Source organism: Henckelia pumila, chromosome 4 (assembly GCF_033568475.1).
Source record: "Henckelia pumila isolate YLH828 chromosome 4, ASM3356847v2, whole genome shotgun sequence".
Taxonomy (NCBI): domain Eukaryota; kingdom Viridiplantae; phylum Streptophyta; class Magnoliopsida; order Lamiales; family Gesneriaceae; genus Henckelia; species Henckelia pumila.
Window position 1 is genome coordinate 1,604,167 of NC_133123.1, and position 16,157 is coordinate 1,620,323.

Genomic DNA, 16,157 nt, shown 5'->3' on the forward strand with positions numbered 1-16,157 from the left:
TATTAAATACTAAAATTTTCTTGACAAAATACCTTAAAATATTATTTTAAGGCTCATAAAACTCATAAAATATTTTTGGCTAAATATTTTGGCATCTTGTCCGTCCACGGTCCCGCCTACGCGATCATAAAATAAACTTTCTAAGATTAATTCATAAATCACATCATACCGATTTAAATGCCGAACCAATATTTAAAACATGCCAATAAATCACATAATTCATATAATAACATATAAAATTAATTTAACACATTTTCACATTATTTTAAAAATTATTAAATCCCCTAGTTATGCATGCGGATTTACGTGCCGAATTTCTGGGCGTTACATGTTACGTCAACAATATTTAATTAATTACGTCTATGTATAAAAATACGAACCGTTGAATGCATGGTTTGGATATTATCCATATGTTAACATCTCATCTATCGGGTAAATGGGCTTCTTCCGAGATTAAGAATGAAGTGTCACGATGTGATTGGACAGACAAGCAAGGAGAAATCCGAGTCAGCCTCCAGTTTGACCAAAATCGAAACGCGACCCTTAACGCAAAAGTCTTCGCTTCTATTGCTCCAACTACCCTAATCGGAGAAAAAAGTACACTGGTTTCGCCACCAATGGCGATCTCTTTAAGCCCTTGCGCCGCCGTCTTCTTCTTCCTCCTCCGCCTCCTCACATCCCATGCCGTCTCCTCATCAGAATCCGTTGTTTCTGAGCTGTCTTCCCTGCAGTCGCAGTCCTCAACCGGCGTCATCCACCTAACCGAACCACTCCTCCGCCGCATCCTCGCCTTGCCCACCCCTCGCACCTTCCAATTTATCATCTTCTTCGACGCAAAACAGCTCCACTCCAAGCCTGAGCTCTCTCTTCCAACTCTAAAAAAAGAATTCTCCCTTGTTTCCTCCACTTTCCAATCCAATAACCCTAACCAGAAATCCCTCTTTTTGTTCGAAATCGAATTCGCAGAATCTCAGGCTTCTTTTGCTTCATTCGGGATCAACTCTCTTCCTCACATCCGTCTGGTCCCTCCGTCGGCCACTGACTTAAAAGCAGACACGATCCAAATGGAGGCCTCCGATTATTCCGGATTGGCCGAATCCATGGCCGAGTTTATTCAATCTAGGACTAAGCTCTCCGTTGGTCCTATTAATCGCCCTCCTGTAGTTTCCAAAAAACAAATCTTTTTTGCAGTCGCTGTTGTATTGATTTGGACTCCTTTTTTCTTGAAGAAATTGATTGCTGGGAATACTTTCTTGCACGATAAGAATATATGGATGGCTGGAGCCATTTTTGTTTACTTTTTCAGCGTTTCTGGGGCGATGTTTAACATTATCAGGAAGATGCCAATGTTCATGATGGACAGGCAAGATCCGGGGAAATTTGTTTTCTTTTACCAGGGCTCAGGGATGCAGCTAGGGGCCGAGGGCTTTGCTGTCGGATTCTTATATACAATCGTGGGTCTCTTGCTAGCGTTCGTGACTCATGCCATGGTTAGGCTGAGGAATAGGAGTGTGCAGAGAGTGTTGATGCTTTTTGTGCTCTTTACATCTTTCTGGGCGGTGAAGAAGGTGGTTTTCTTGGACAATTGGAAGACGGGGTATGGTATTCACGGGTATTGGCCTTCTAGCTGGCGCTGAGTGCAATAAAAAGGTCTGGGAATACTGGGTGTTTCTGCGTTTAGGTAAGAGTTTGCATTATTAAGAATTCGTGGGACTTTAAAGATGTAGCTCATTGAAGAGCTTTTTACTTCGAGGATACTTTTCTCTTCATCGAGACAATTGATATATCTCATTTTTCTTGAGACATCCTAAACTACAATTCCAACATATTTGATAAAGAGGTGTTGTATTTTAGACTTTTAGTGCGTGTCTCACACTATGTGCGGTTCTGACTTAATCTTTGCTTTATAATGTGTGCATCTTTCACCAGGTAAGAAATGTCCTTTAAACTTGTGTTGGGTAAGAAATCTGTATTTACTTGCTGTACTGGGGGAAAAAAGTAGCAAGAAATGATGGACTGTGGTGATTCGTGAACGGCATTGTTTTTGGTACTCGCCTGCCTTCATTTATCTGTAATCTTGCAAATGAACGAGTAGAATATTATGATTTATGGGAAATTATAAGTTTCTATAATTCTCAGTAGGAAGAGACACAATGATGAGATGCTTGCTGTTAGCTTTATGAAAGGTAGTTGAATTCTGTTTGGGCGAAATAGTGATAAAAAAAATGCACAGAGGGAAAATTGGAACGATATAAATGATCTGTAAGGTTCTGTTCTTGATAACAATTTGGTTTTATTCATTTACAGGTATTGTTATTTTAAGATGAATTTGCATTGGATCTAACATTGTAGCTGGACAATGCTTCTATCCCTGTTGTCTAACCATCACTTTTAGATTCTACACTCACACTTACTCACATACACTATATAATTGATTAATTTCAATTTTCTTGATTGACTTCTTCAATTAGACAGAGTATCATGAAAATCAGTTATTGACTATTTTTGATATATCATATATATATAGACCCAGATTCAGTGAAATTTTGTTTCTCCCAATATCTTCGGTCCTCAAAGAGTTTTATAATCAACGTTTTGAATATTTCTGACCGAACACATATCATTTCTCAAACTTCCCTAATAGTTTTCTCCTCTTTTCACTTAGAGTCAGTCATGTTTACACAGTTTAATGCAATTTTTCAGTTCGATCAGTATTGTTGGCCATACTAATTTGTATGATTAATTCAGCATTATTCCGACTTCCGAATCCTTGTGGCTTGTAAGACACCTCCCAAGTTCAGTTCATGTTTGGTTATCCAATTGGTCGTGTTTCTAGGCATTCAGGCTGTTATACATCCTGCATTCTCTTTGTATTGCACCTTGTTCACAATTGTTATCTATGCCAACCTTTTATGCCATATCGTTTATAGTCTATATGTGGCGGTGCTGTGCTACATTGAAGTGTAGTTGCATCTTTTCTATTGTTTCCAATGCAAGCAATTGATTTGTCATTCAATTAGCTTCTTTAGTTTCATTGTTAACTTTGCCTCGTACCTTGAGTTCTCTACTTGAATTTCCTTGCTTTGAGGGGGTTGTTTTCTGCTTCTTTTCCTATTCCTTCCCTAGGCTTTTAACGCATGGATGTGTTAGTTGGCATGGCTGGTATAAATAGACGATTTCTTTAAATTAACAAATTTAATGAAAGAAAATATTCTATTGGGCTGGAGTATTGTCCTAAGATCTTCTCTCTCTTCCATTTCTTTAACAAATGAAAATCAATAAAGATTGCCTTACGTCCAGCACAAAAGCATACATGGCGTAGCTCAGATTGCACTCTTCTTCATAACGTCAGTCAATACATATTAATTCCCATTCCCTTTTCACTACTTTGCGTACCCATACAGCAGTGTAAGATACCCTGACCCCTTAGCTTATTAATATTCTTTCTCAAAAGCAAGACAATGTATCAGTCGCCTTCTGATAATACAATTGGAGATATGGAAGAAGAGGTTGAGATGGTGGGAAGAGCGTTTGTTGATCACTATTACAATCTGTTCGACCGTAATCGAAGTGAGATTGTTTCGCTGTATCAGTCAACTTCCCATGCTCACATTTGAGCGGCAGAAGATACAAGGGGTCTCTGATATATCTGCTAAGCTTGATCAGCTGCCGTTTGATCAATGTCGGCACATGATTAGCACCGTTGATTCGCAGCCATCCGCGTTTTGTGGCGGCATTCTAGTTTCTGTTAGCGGCAGCCTCCAACTGCTTGGAGAGGAGCATCCCTTGAGGTTTAGCCAGGTCTCTACTAGTAGGGTCCGGTTTGTTTATGAAACATTTTTCCGACCAAAATATGTCATGTTTTTTTCGTTTTCCTAAAATTTCCATCTTTCCCAAAAACTATCACAATCCCATATGTAATAACTTTGAAGTTTAAAATATAGTATGCATGTTAGAAAATATATAACAATATGTTCTACATTAGGGGTGCCAAAAATTCCCGAAATCCCATTTTCGTCCCGAAAAAATTTCAACCCGAAATTTTTTCGACCCGAACTTTTGGGATTTTTCCCATCCCGATTAATATCGGGAGCGGGATCGAGAATAAAACCTTATCCCGACGGGATTTTCGATCCGTCCCGAAATAATATAACAATATATTTTATTAATATTATTAATATAATAAGCTAAATATTATTAGGTTTTAACTCATATAACACTTAATTGTGAACTTAATTCATATAATTTTTATTGTTTGAACCATCAAATTGTAAAATCACAAAATGCCATTTTATTTTTTTGTAATTTTTTAAAAAATTAAATTAATAATTTAATTAATTCATATTTATAATTATCTAATTAGAACAAATATGTAGAACAAGACTCAAAAGATTAATTTGACAATCTATTTACCAAAAATTATTTAGTAATTGTATCAGAACATTTTATTAATAATTATCCGATACATTTTTTCTCTTAACAAAACTTTGAAACATTATCCAAAATATTTTAATATTATATGTTTTAAGTTGAATATTTAATTTTATTTATAAATATAAGTTTGTAAATAGTATATTTAATAAAATTAACACAATTTTTTTTATTTTTGAACGAAATCTTGAATATGAAAAAAAATTCGGGATTTTCTCTCCCTACTCGACGGGATCCCGAATAGTCGGGTCCCGAAATGTTTCGAGTACGAGATCGGGAGGAAAAAAAATTTCCGATTCTTTTCGGGAAGAGAGTTGGGTAGGGGGTTTACGGGACGGGTCCCGACTCTATTCCACCCCTATTTTACATCTCCTAACCTAATTTAAAAAATGTAGGTTTTCAAACAGTATAGTTCTTATAATGTACCAAAAACATCTGCAATATACCCAAAGGTTCTTCTTCTCAGCAGAATGCTTCAAAAATAATTCAGATGTCACTATAAAAATAATATGATAATAATATATGCCATGATTTGTTATTCACGCGGACATAGAAACTTCGAACTTGTCGTTTTTATTTATTTTAATATATATATATATAATAATGTTTCGTTTTTAGTAAATAAAGATGTTCAACAATATGAATTGCATATGTTTCAGCTGATCCCCACAGGACTAGGAAGCTACTTTGTGCAAAACGACATATTTCGCCTCAACTGTGGTTGATATGTTTCTCAGTAAAATGGAGTGGTGAAAATTGTATAAATAAATATATATTTTATGATTTCGCATGAATTTATATATTGTTGTCTCCATTGATAAATCGAATTTAATTAGCAACTGCATGCTATGATGTCACATAATAAAATTTCAAAACAGCTAAAATTATATAAAAAGGCATTCCCAAGAAAAATGCACGAATTAAATGGAAACCCACAACATAGCGATCATTCACTAAAACGTGGTAGCAAGTTTGGAAAAAATTGCACAACTGGCAATATTCGAAAAATAATTTGTAATAATATAAAATTAAAATTAATGCTGTGTGCGCGAACAAATCGAATGGTACTATAATTGTTAAAATCTCCAATTGCATAGTCCTAAACAAAATCGCCAACTTGCATTGACGCAAAGATTCTGCCAAAACAAAATGGATCTCCACAAAGATCAGATCATTCTAGCTAATAAAAATTTATATTTTCTCAAAAGATTATATAATTGTTTTACATGCTAGTACATACTATTATTAGATATATATATATATATAACATGTAAAATAACCGATAATTTCCAATGACAGCACGAGCAGAAAAGGACCTCATTTTTCGAGCATTATCTTCACAAAAGAATTAATGATCCACAAATATTTCGTTTCGATTATATACGAGTATATTTTAAAAATTATTTGTCCATTTCTTGTGGGCTGTGGAGCATGTTTTAGGTCTTGTTTGTTCTACAAGAATGACCTCTATGGATAGGACAATAAAATTCTACGCGCACATCCCTTTTTTTTTTTTTTTTTTTTTTTATTTGGGTACTCTGGAAATTCGTTGATATACAATAACCTCCTTTGCATTTTAAAAAAAAAAATTAAATTAACAAACGCAAGATATTTCAAGTTCCTGAAAAACATAGACATTTTAAATCATTTTCGCAAATTAACATCATTATACCCAAATATAACATGAAAAAAAAAAAAAACAAATTATCACTTTCACATGTTACATACAAAGTGACTTTTTTTTAAAATAAATGAATTAACATTTTGAATAAGAGGTCTTTGAGACTAGTCAATCTGATTTATATCTACAATGAAAATGTAATATTTTTATATGGCAGATCAAATAAGATATTTTTCTCGCAAAATTAATATATGAAATCGTTTTGTAAGAGTTTTGTGTTTGAATAAATTATACATGAAATAAGAATAAGGCTAATGGTATAACAAATATTATGTACATAAAAATAAAGCTAAAGATACAATAAATATAATGTAATTATACAATAATAATATCTTGAGATTTTGTATTTAATACATATTAAAATTTTGATAAATAAATTTTTATATTATAAAATTCGATATACAAATTTCTCACTCGTAAAGTAACAAGCCACAAACGGAACCTTAGCACAATTTTTTAAGAGCTACTGAATTTTTGTGAATATCTTGTCCTTCAAATCAGCTACACCTTCGTCTCCGAGATTTTCTTGGCTGTCCATCTTTTTTTCTCGCTCCCAATCATTCAATCTTTCTCCTGTTCTTTCTCCTTCGTCGCAGACACATTCCCGAAGCCATCCCCAAATGGCCTTCTCCGTTGAATTGCACCCGTGAAAATGGCCAAACCACTTTAATTACTCGAAATCTTCAACCATCCAAAGGTTTTTCTATTTTTCTTTTCAAAGTTGAGCCCACATATTCTTTTTGATGTTCGTGGTTGGATTCTTGCTTCTTCATACCGTTGCTGAAGAACCATAGATCCGATTTGGTCTGCATGTCTGCTCATTGTAACACGTGGAAGCCTACAGCGTTCGAAGATATGTGGGGGTTTGAGGTAGGGGGGCTGGAGATGAAGTTTCTCTTTTGAATCTCCATTCTCTCTGTGTAATTAATATAGGTTCTTCACTGTAAAGGTACGTATATGCCCTTTTTCCCTTTTCCTTTCTTTCACTCTGTACGCTCGGAAAAGGTCTTGTTGCTTCTGTTGCAAATGCAGGTGTCGAATGGATTAAATTTGTGTAATTTCATGCGCATTAATCGCTCTTTGCTAATGTATATGCCAAAAAGATTGTATTTTGTTCAATTTCATGCGCATTTGTTATCTTTGATTTCGTTTATTGTATAATTACATGACCTATGGTTGTTTAGATGCTTTTCTTGTGAGATGGGCTTTTAATTCAGAAAGTAAATCACCCATGCACCTTATTTGATGCCGAAATTCGTTTCTTTTTCACCTTTTCAGAATGTAATGACATAGATTTGTTTAATGAGTGATATTAGCCCTATGATAATGCCTTTGCTCTTGTGATAGGCAAAGTGACACCTTTTACGATTTGCTGGTGCTTTCTTCCGCATTGTGCTTCATATATCCTAGAAAAGGGTTGCTGGAATTGATTTAGTCCCGTACAGTTTCTGCAATGGGAACAAAAATGAAAGGGATCTATAAAGGATTCAAATATACTCTGTCTCAAATCTTTGGTAATTGCCCTTTTCTTATATTTTGGCAGATTTTCTGCATGGACGATTTCCTTTATGGTTTGAAATGTTGTGTTGATTTTTGGGGCTAAATCAAATTCTTGAATTTTGTAGTTGTAAAGGAGCGTGAAATGGAGATTGGGTCTCCGACAGATGTTAAGCATGTGGCACACATTGGTTGGGATGGCCCTTCCGGAAGTGCACCAAGTTGGGTATGTTTATTTTGTACCAGTTTTTAATTTAATTTGGTAACAAAATGTCCTTTAATTCTCTTTAACCACTTAATGAATCTGTTCTTGTTTTCTGTTAATGTAGATGAACGAATTTAGGACAACAGCTGATTTCACAGCAACATCGATCGGTAATTCAGGTTCTGCACTTTCTCCGTGGTCGTCCCATGGTTGGTTCTTGCATCTCAATCCAATTTTGGTTTTTCCTCCAAATTGAAGTTTCATTTTCTTATTATTAATTTTTTTTTAGATTCACTGTTGATCATACTTCATAGCAATGCTTAACCCTATACAACTTCCAACTGAATGTTTAGAACCACATATAGACAGTGACCGGTAAAGGAATTCAAGATAGGATGGTTCGCTCAATGATTGTAATATCACATGCTATGTATTTTCAGAAAATATATTTTTTGCCTGAAAATGATAAGTATGCCCTAAATATTGTTTTATTTTTCTAATGATTTGTCAGAGAGGTATCGTAAATAAGATTACTAGGCACGTGTCAGGGGGAAATATGGACTTGTTTGTTGCAACATTTGAGTTAATGGTAGGATGCAATCTTTGGTTGCTGTCCACTGGTAGGCTTGCAGCTGCTCCATGAACTGGTGGTTTCATGGATCACAGGGAATTTGTAATCACAGGGCATGTAGATTTAAACATATTATCGAATCAATGCATCATTACTTCGGCAACCATCGGCTTTGCTCTGAGAGGCAACTATATGTTTAATTTCCTTATTGTCTCAAGAATTCTTTGGCAACATTACAGTTTGATATATTAGTCACTGGATTGAAACCTATTGCTAATTCATTAATGAATATAACTGTGAATATCTGGCATTTTTTTTCCTCTCATTTATGTTTTCATCATGTTGCTTTATTAGAGGTTTTGAGGTGATGAAGGATCTTAGCGGCTTCTTATTCATAATTTTGTTTCTCTTTTTCATGAACAGATTATGGAGAATCCATGCAACAATCAGGATCCGACATGAATGTTTCTGGTATAAAGAAAAAGCAGAAAAGGAAGAAATCTAAGTCAACTTCCTCCCCTAAGTCTAATTCGTCTTTGTCATCAAGGTCATCACGTGTAGCAAAATCGAAATCCAAATTTGTCGAAGGCAGCTCACAACCAGCTAACATTGAAGTGGCCTAGTAGAAGTATGAATTCAAATGCCCCTTCAAGTTCTCGAAAGTCCTCTTTATAGCGGCAGCTGCGAGGGATCAGAGGGGCTGGAGATATAATGCAAAAGAGTTGTATCTAAGGTTCAAATGTGACAGTGATTTGGGAAGCTGAATATTTCTTTCTTCCTTTTGTCTTCTTTTTCCACTCGGTGTAAAGAGTCGAAGTTAGCTGGTGTAACTTACTGTATTTGAATGATGCGATGAATGCTAGATGCAATTGTTTGTTTTGTTAACGATGTTCTTTTACTTTTGTTCAAATTGAATATTCTACGAAGGTTCCAGCAACAGAAACATGATGCAGAATTATGAGATCTGTGAGTGAACTTTTTCATGGGATCTACAGTAATTTTCTCGCTAACAGAAAGACAGGCCTTTGGCCGAATGTTTAGCTGAAGTAGAGGAGGAGATTTCACGTGACTAATTCCTTCACTGAATCCAAATCTTTCTTCCCAAATCTCAGTTTTGGATCTCTAGCTTTTTGACAAATAAAATGAAACATAATTACTTTCTTTTTTTCTGTTAAGATCATGTATTCCAGTTTCATACAGGTAACGCTCACAGTTTCTGAAGCACCAAAACTCAGATGAATCAACTACTATAGTCCAATGTTGTACGAGAAAATTCATCTTTAAAATGGTCTTGAGATTGGTAATCTTTTACAATTTCTTGAATCTTTTTCTGATATATGCCATCAGAGCTCAAGATTATGATGATGACAAGAAGCCGCCTCCAGAACAAAATAGTTGCAACGGGATCTTCTCACATACACTTTCATCTATCGAACAAGAGAATGCGAGTGCGCAACCTTGGGCCTTCAAGTCGATGGCAACGATACTGAATGCGGGCATCTTGAAGATGGAGATGGATTAACTCCCTGCTCCTGTGGGGAATGGGACTACACTTTCCGGTTATCCGCAGACAGATTTGAAAAATTCGATCCAAACAGCAGGAGATTTGAGCCAAATTCAGACTCAGATCTACTTAACCGGATCTCAATTTGAGATTAGGCCGCCGGGAAATCCAATGCCACGTACTATCAAGCTTGTAAACACGATGGCTACAAATGTCCTGCACCGAAATCTCGCAGTAAAAACTGAATCGATCCCTTTCAGATATTTGCATTCTTTGCTTGCTTTTTGTCTTCTAAACCTGTTTCTGTAACTCAACAGCAACAACTATGCTAGTTTGCTGTGTGAGGTATCCGAAGTTCAAGATCAAAACCCGTCAAACAAGTACTTACCACGTCAAAAAGGTCGATATCTTATGATGTATTGCAAGCCTATGGTAATAATTATCTTGCTCAGGTGACAATTGACAACCAAAATCCTTTGAGGCGGCTATAGATCACTGGAAATTAACATGGGGTGGATGACAGGGGAGTTCATATACTCGATGACGGGGGCATATACCCGTAAGTAGGACAATCTGGACTACATCTATGGTGCTGCAGGACAGTACTATCAAGATTTTGATTCTTCTAAAGTTATGAGCTGTGAGAAGAAGCCCATCATCGGTGATCTTCCCAAGACAAGAAAATGACAAAGATGTTGGAAATTTACCAAATTGCTGAAGAAATCAGGCATAGGTTTTCAAAAGGGCTTATTCTTTTAATGGAACATTGCTTGAAGATTTGAACACCGCCATTTTCTTGACAGGCTTGCCAGTTGCCAGGTTCAAACTACCTGATCAAGGAGACGAATCGGTCAGATCCTGTGAAGGATCCCACTTCCCAGGATAACTGGTAAGCAGCAATCAGTACTGACGTTTACTAAGAACCGAATACGCGACATCGAGATTGTCGATGGCGATGGAATTCCTTCCAAGCTGTTTTTAAATGGTGAGGAAGGAATGTGCACTTCCCATGCAACTTCCAAGCGCAGATGCTAGGCTATATCCTCCAAGTTCAAGCTTCTTAGCTTTCTTGCATGCATGATTCTTTTAGTGACGACAAATTTATAATATGATAATTAACTACTCCATGGGTAAAACAGGGCGCCTGGGACTCGAATAGCTGTGCTGCTTGCTTACTTCTGAAAATTCATATTTAAGGGAGAATACAATGTCGATCTTAGCATCTAATTACACAGAGCCAAGTATATATATACATTAAAAATTAATGGTTTTGGTTCAGGATCAGACATGTTACAGCACAACTTCTACAGGATATCGACTGCAGGCACGTTTATGGGATGTTAGAAAATAATGACGTGATAAAAAAATATAAGAATGTGACAAAAAAGTGTAGTTAACTTGTGCCACGCAATAAAATAGGAAAAAAAATTACAAATTAGTGAATTATAATAAAAAATTATATGATATCATGATGAGAACGAAAAATATGAAAGAAATTGTATAAAAAATTGCAGAGGCATGTAAGGCCGGTGAAACGAATGACAGAATTACGTGGGGAGTGAAATAATGATAATTGTTGAAAAATATATTATTATTATTATTATTATTATTATTATTATTATTATTATGTTGAATGTTGAATATTGAATGTTGAATATTGAGTTGTAAAATGTGGAAAATTAGTGTGTGATGATGTAGATAATGATGTATTAATTTTTGGACTAATATCAAATGTGGATCTATATTTGTGATGAAAAATACAATTGAGTTGAGAGAAAAATATTATAAAGTGTAGAGTTTGATATATTTTGAGTTTTGGAGTATTTACTTTTTACCATATATTTTTACTTTTTCACAACACGTTATCAGCACGATCGCTCGAAGGTTCTCTATAATTTCCGACGCTCCAAAATACAAGAAGAAGTCAAAAATATTCAACAAGTAAGAATTTTTATTTTACTGTTTATATATTTTTATTGTGTATATATTAATATATAATATCATGTTATTATCAGAAATGAAAAAAAATTTAGTTTTTTAAAAACTTGTTATAATCATGGGAGGATGTTAAGACGACATCTCACACTCCCAGTAAGGGATACGACAAGTAAAAAAGTCTCTAAGGTTTTTAAACAATAACGTGATATGATATATATTTATTATGTATATATACTAACTATATCAATATATAATTTCATGTTATTATATAAAAGGTTGTCTAGGACACTGACCTTATAATAACGTGATATGATATATATTTTATTGCGTATATTTAATTATGATTATTATTATATGCATCACACGATTATCACGAATTTTTATTCAACACATACTTGATTTTTTCTTACCCCAACGGTAACAAACGGCTAATTTTTGCCCTATAAATATATTCACTCAAACTCATTTTCAATCACAGCAAATTCACTCTTTCTCTCAAAATAATTTCTCCTCGATTTTTCGAAGATGAAGATGATGGCATTTCTAAGGCTATTTTTCATAACGATTATGATCATCATGCTCACGAGTTTTGTACTCACCAGCGATTTTTCACCACTTACTTTTTCTCTATTTGTACACACACTTGTAATCTTCGTTCTTCCATTATTTTGTATTGTCATATTAATGAAAATTAACTAATAAAATGCATTGTTATTTTTTTAGTACCACCATGTCAAATTTGACAAAGATTGAATTCGTTGCGCTCGATATCACTGGAAAGAATTATATGTCATGGAATCTCGATGTAGAGATGCATCTTGAGTCATTGGGTCTAAGTGATACCATCAAAAAAATTAATATATCAACCTCAAAAGATAAAGCAAAGGCAATGATTTTCTTACGCCGACATCTTGATGAAGGGTTGAAATGTGAGTATCTCACAGAAAAAGACCCAATGATTTAATGGAAATGGTTGAAAGAAAGATTTGAGCATATAAGGGAAGTGATACTTCCGACCGCCCGTGATGAATGGAATACGTTGAGATTCCAAGACTTTAAAAAAGTCAGTGATTATAATTTTGCGATGTATCGAATAATCTCGCAATTAAAATTCTGTGGACTTGAAGTCACAGAGATGGAAATGCTTGAAAAAACATTTTCCACTTTTCACGCATCAAATATAACTCTACAGCAACAGTATAGAGTGCGTGGTTTTACGAGATATTCTGAACTCATTGCATGTCTTCTTGTGGCGGAAAAGAACAACGAATTGTTAATAAAAAATCATCAATCCCGACCCACTGGATCAACGGCATTTCCTAAAGCAAATGTCGTAATGAAAAATGAAAACCAAAATCAAAAGCATAGACCAGATTTTGGTCGTGGACGAGGTCGAGGAAGTGGGCGTGGACGTAAAAATTATCGCGGTCATGGTCGTGGCCGTGGATATGAAAATAATCGAGATAGTTATTTTAATAACTCATCTCAAAAGAACGTCACGAACCACCCACCAAAAAGGCAATATGAAAATACGAGTGAAAATGAAAATCACTCAAAAAGATCTGAGAGTGTTTGTTATAAATGTGGTACTCCAGGACATTGGTCACATATTTGTCGAACCCCTGAGCACCTATGTAAGCTCTATAAAGAATCGACAAAGGGAAAAGGAAAAGAGACCAATTTTGTTGAAGATAGTGACCATTTAATTGGTTCAACTAGTTTCAATGCTGCAGATTTTTTGAATGATTTCGAAGACATTGATTAAAAGATTGGTGGGACTAGATTGTAATAAATTTGTATATATTTTTCATGCATTCTTGTATTATAAAGCATGTTATATTTTGCATTTGTATTGTACTTAATTTTTTTTTATTGCATTTTTGTGAAGTTTGATATGAAAAATGCTATGAGAAACATGGAAATAATATCATGAAAATTTGCATACCGGATAGTGGTACAACGCACACTATTCTGCGAGATGAAAGATATTTCTTGGAAATAAAACCAACAAAAACAATGGTGAATACAATATCAGGTCCTGTAGACTTGATTGAAGGTTGTGGTAAAGCACAATTTTTGTTACCAAATGGTACAAAATTTTTGATAAATGATGCTTTATATTCACCATAATCGAAAAAAAATTTGTTGAGTTTTAATGACATATATTCTCATGGATATGATACTGAGACGATAACTGATGGAAATGAGAAATATATGTGTCTTACCACATATAAATCAGGAAAGAAATATGTGGTTGAAAAATTATCAATGCTTCCTACTGGATTGCATTATACACATATAAGTCCAATCGAATCAAATATGGTGATTAATAGTTCTTCAATATTAACAAATTGACATGATCGATTGGGACATCCTGGTTCAATAATGATGCGAAGAATTATTGAAAATACGCATGGTCATCCATTGAAAGACCAGAAGATCTTTCAGAATAATAAGTTTCAATGTAAAGCATGTTCTCTTGGAAAACTTATTATAAGACCATCGCCAGCTAAAATCCAAACAGAATCACCCATATTTCTTGAACGCGTTCAGGGTGATATTTGTGGGCCAATTCATCCACCATGTGGACCATTTCGATATTATATGGTATTGATCGATGCCTCTAGCATATGGTCACATGTATGCTTATTGTCAACTCGAAATATGGCATTTGCAAGATTAATGGCTCAAATAATAAAATTGCGGAATCAATTTCCCGATTATACAATCAAAAAAATAAGACTTGATAATGCTGAAGAATTTACTTCTCAAACTTTCAATGACTATTGTATGTCAATGGAAATTACTGTTAAACATCCTGTTGCTCATGTTCATACACAGAATGGATTAGCTGAATCATTGATTAAACGTGCCTATCATAAATTCGCATCAGACCAAGTGCATATCATAAATTCTCCCCATTGCAGCTTACATTTGGTAAAGAACCTAATATTTCTCATTTGAAAATTTTTGGATGTATGGTGTATGTGCCTATTGCACCACCTCAACGATAAAAAATGGGTTCTCAAAGAAAAATCGGCATTTATATCGATTATGATAGTCCATCAATCATTCGATATCTTGAGCCTCAGACAGGCGATGTGTTTACAACACGCTTTGCTGATTGTCATTTTAATGAAGAAATCTTCCCAATGTTAGGGGGAGAAAAGAAACACATCGAAAAAAAAATCACATGGTATGTACCATCATTGTTACATTTGGATCCAAGGACCAAACAATGTGAGAAAGATGTACAGCAAATTGTGCACTTGCAAAAAATTTCAAATCAAATGCCAGATGCATTTGCAGACACAAAAGGGGTAACAAAATCATATATACATGCTGTAAATGCCCATGCTCGAATTGAAATTCCAAAGAAACAAATTGAAGACACTCATGATGCCATAAAACGCTTGAAGCGTGGAAGGCCAGTCGGTTCCAAGGATAAAAATCCTCGGAAAAGAAAAGGCATAGAAAAACACGATGATCATAAAATAGAAAATGGTGTTTCAGAAGAAACACCTGATGATGAAAATGTTCTGTTAGAACCACAAACTGACGAGAATCGTGAAATCTCTATCAATTATATTAATACTGGAAAAATATGGAACCGAAAAGACATAGAAGATATTGATGAGATATTTTCTTATAATGTGGCTTGTGACATGATAAATGAAAATGAGGATCATGAACCAAAATCTTTTGGTGAATGTAAAACTCGTCATGATTGGGCCAAATGGAAAGATGTCATCCAGGTTGAATTGGATTCATTGAATAAACGTAATGTTTTTGGACCTATAGTCCTCACACCTGAAGGTGTAAAACCTGTTGAATACAAATAGGTTTTTATTCGAAAGCGAAATGAGAAAAATAAAATAGTCAGATATAAAGCTAGACTTGTTGCACAAGGTTTTTCTCAAAGGCCTGGAATTGATTATGAAGAAACGTATTATCCTGTTATGGATGCAATTATGTTTCGATATTTGATTAGTTTGGCAGTGTCTGAAAATTTGGAAATATGGCTTATGGATGTTGTTACAGCTTACTTATACGGATCACTTGATAGTGATATATACATGAAAATTCCTGAAGGATTTAAGATGCCTGAAGCACAAAGTTCAAAAACCAGAGAATTTTATTTTGTAAAATTGCAAAGATCATTATATGGGCTAAAACAATTCGGCCGAATGTGGTATAATCGGCTAAGTGAGCACTTGATGAAAAAAGGATATGTAAATGATCCAATATGCCCTTGTGTTTTCATCAAGAAAACAACACACGGATGTGTAATTATTGTTGTATATGTTGATGATTTAAACATCATTGGAAC

General features: G+C 34.7%; 2 protein-coding genes and 1 pseudogene across 2 annotated transcripts; all 3 read left to right on the forward strand.

Moving 5' to 3' along the window:
• Positions 1–531: 531 nt before the first annotated feature.
• On the forward strand, positions 532–1,637 carry LOC140859896 (probable dolichyl-diphosphooligosaccharide--protein glycosyltransferase subunit 3B). The gene has a single exon (XM_073262509.1). The coding sequence runs from the start codon at positions 618–620 to the stop codon at positions 1,635–1,637; it is 1,020 nt and encodes a 339-aa protein (XP_073118610.1). The 5' UTR covers positions 532–617.
• LOC140859897 (nuclear transport factor 2A-like) lies at positions 1,544–3,932 on the forward strand (annotated as a pseudogene).
• A 2,635-nt stretch (positions 3,933–6,567) lies between these two features.
• Positions 6,568–9,270, forward strand: LOC140865256 (uncharacterized). Its single transcript, XM_073269827.1, has 5 exons — positions 6,568–7,061; positions 7,460–7,626; positions 7,738–7,835; positions 7,939–8,023; positions 8,809–9,270. Exons 2-5 carry the CDS (start codon positions 7,566–7,568, stop codon positions 9,006–9,008), a joined length of 444 nt encoding a protein of 147 aa, XP_073125928.1. The 5' UTR covers positions 6,568–7,061; positions 7,460–7,565; the 3' UTR covers positions 9,009–9,270.
• Positions 9,271–16,157: the final 6,887 nt, after the last annotated feature.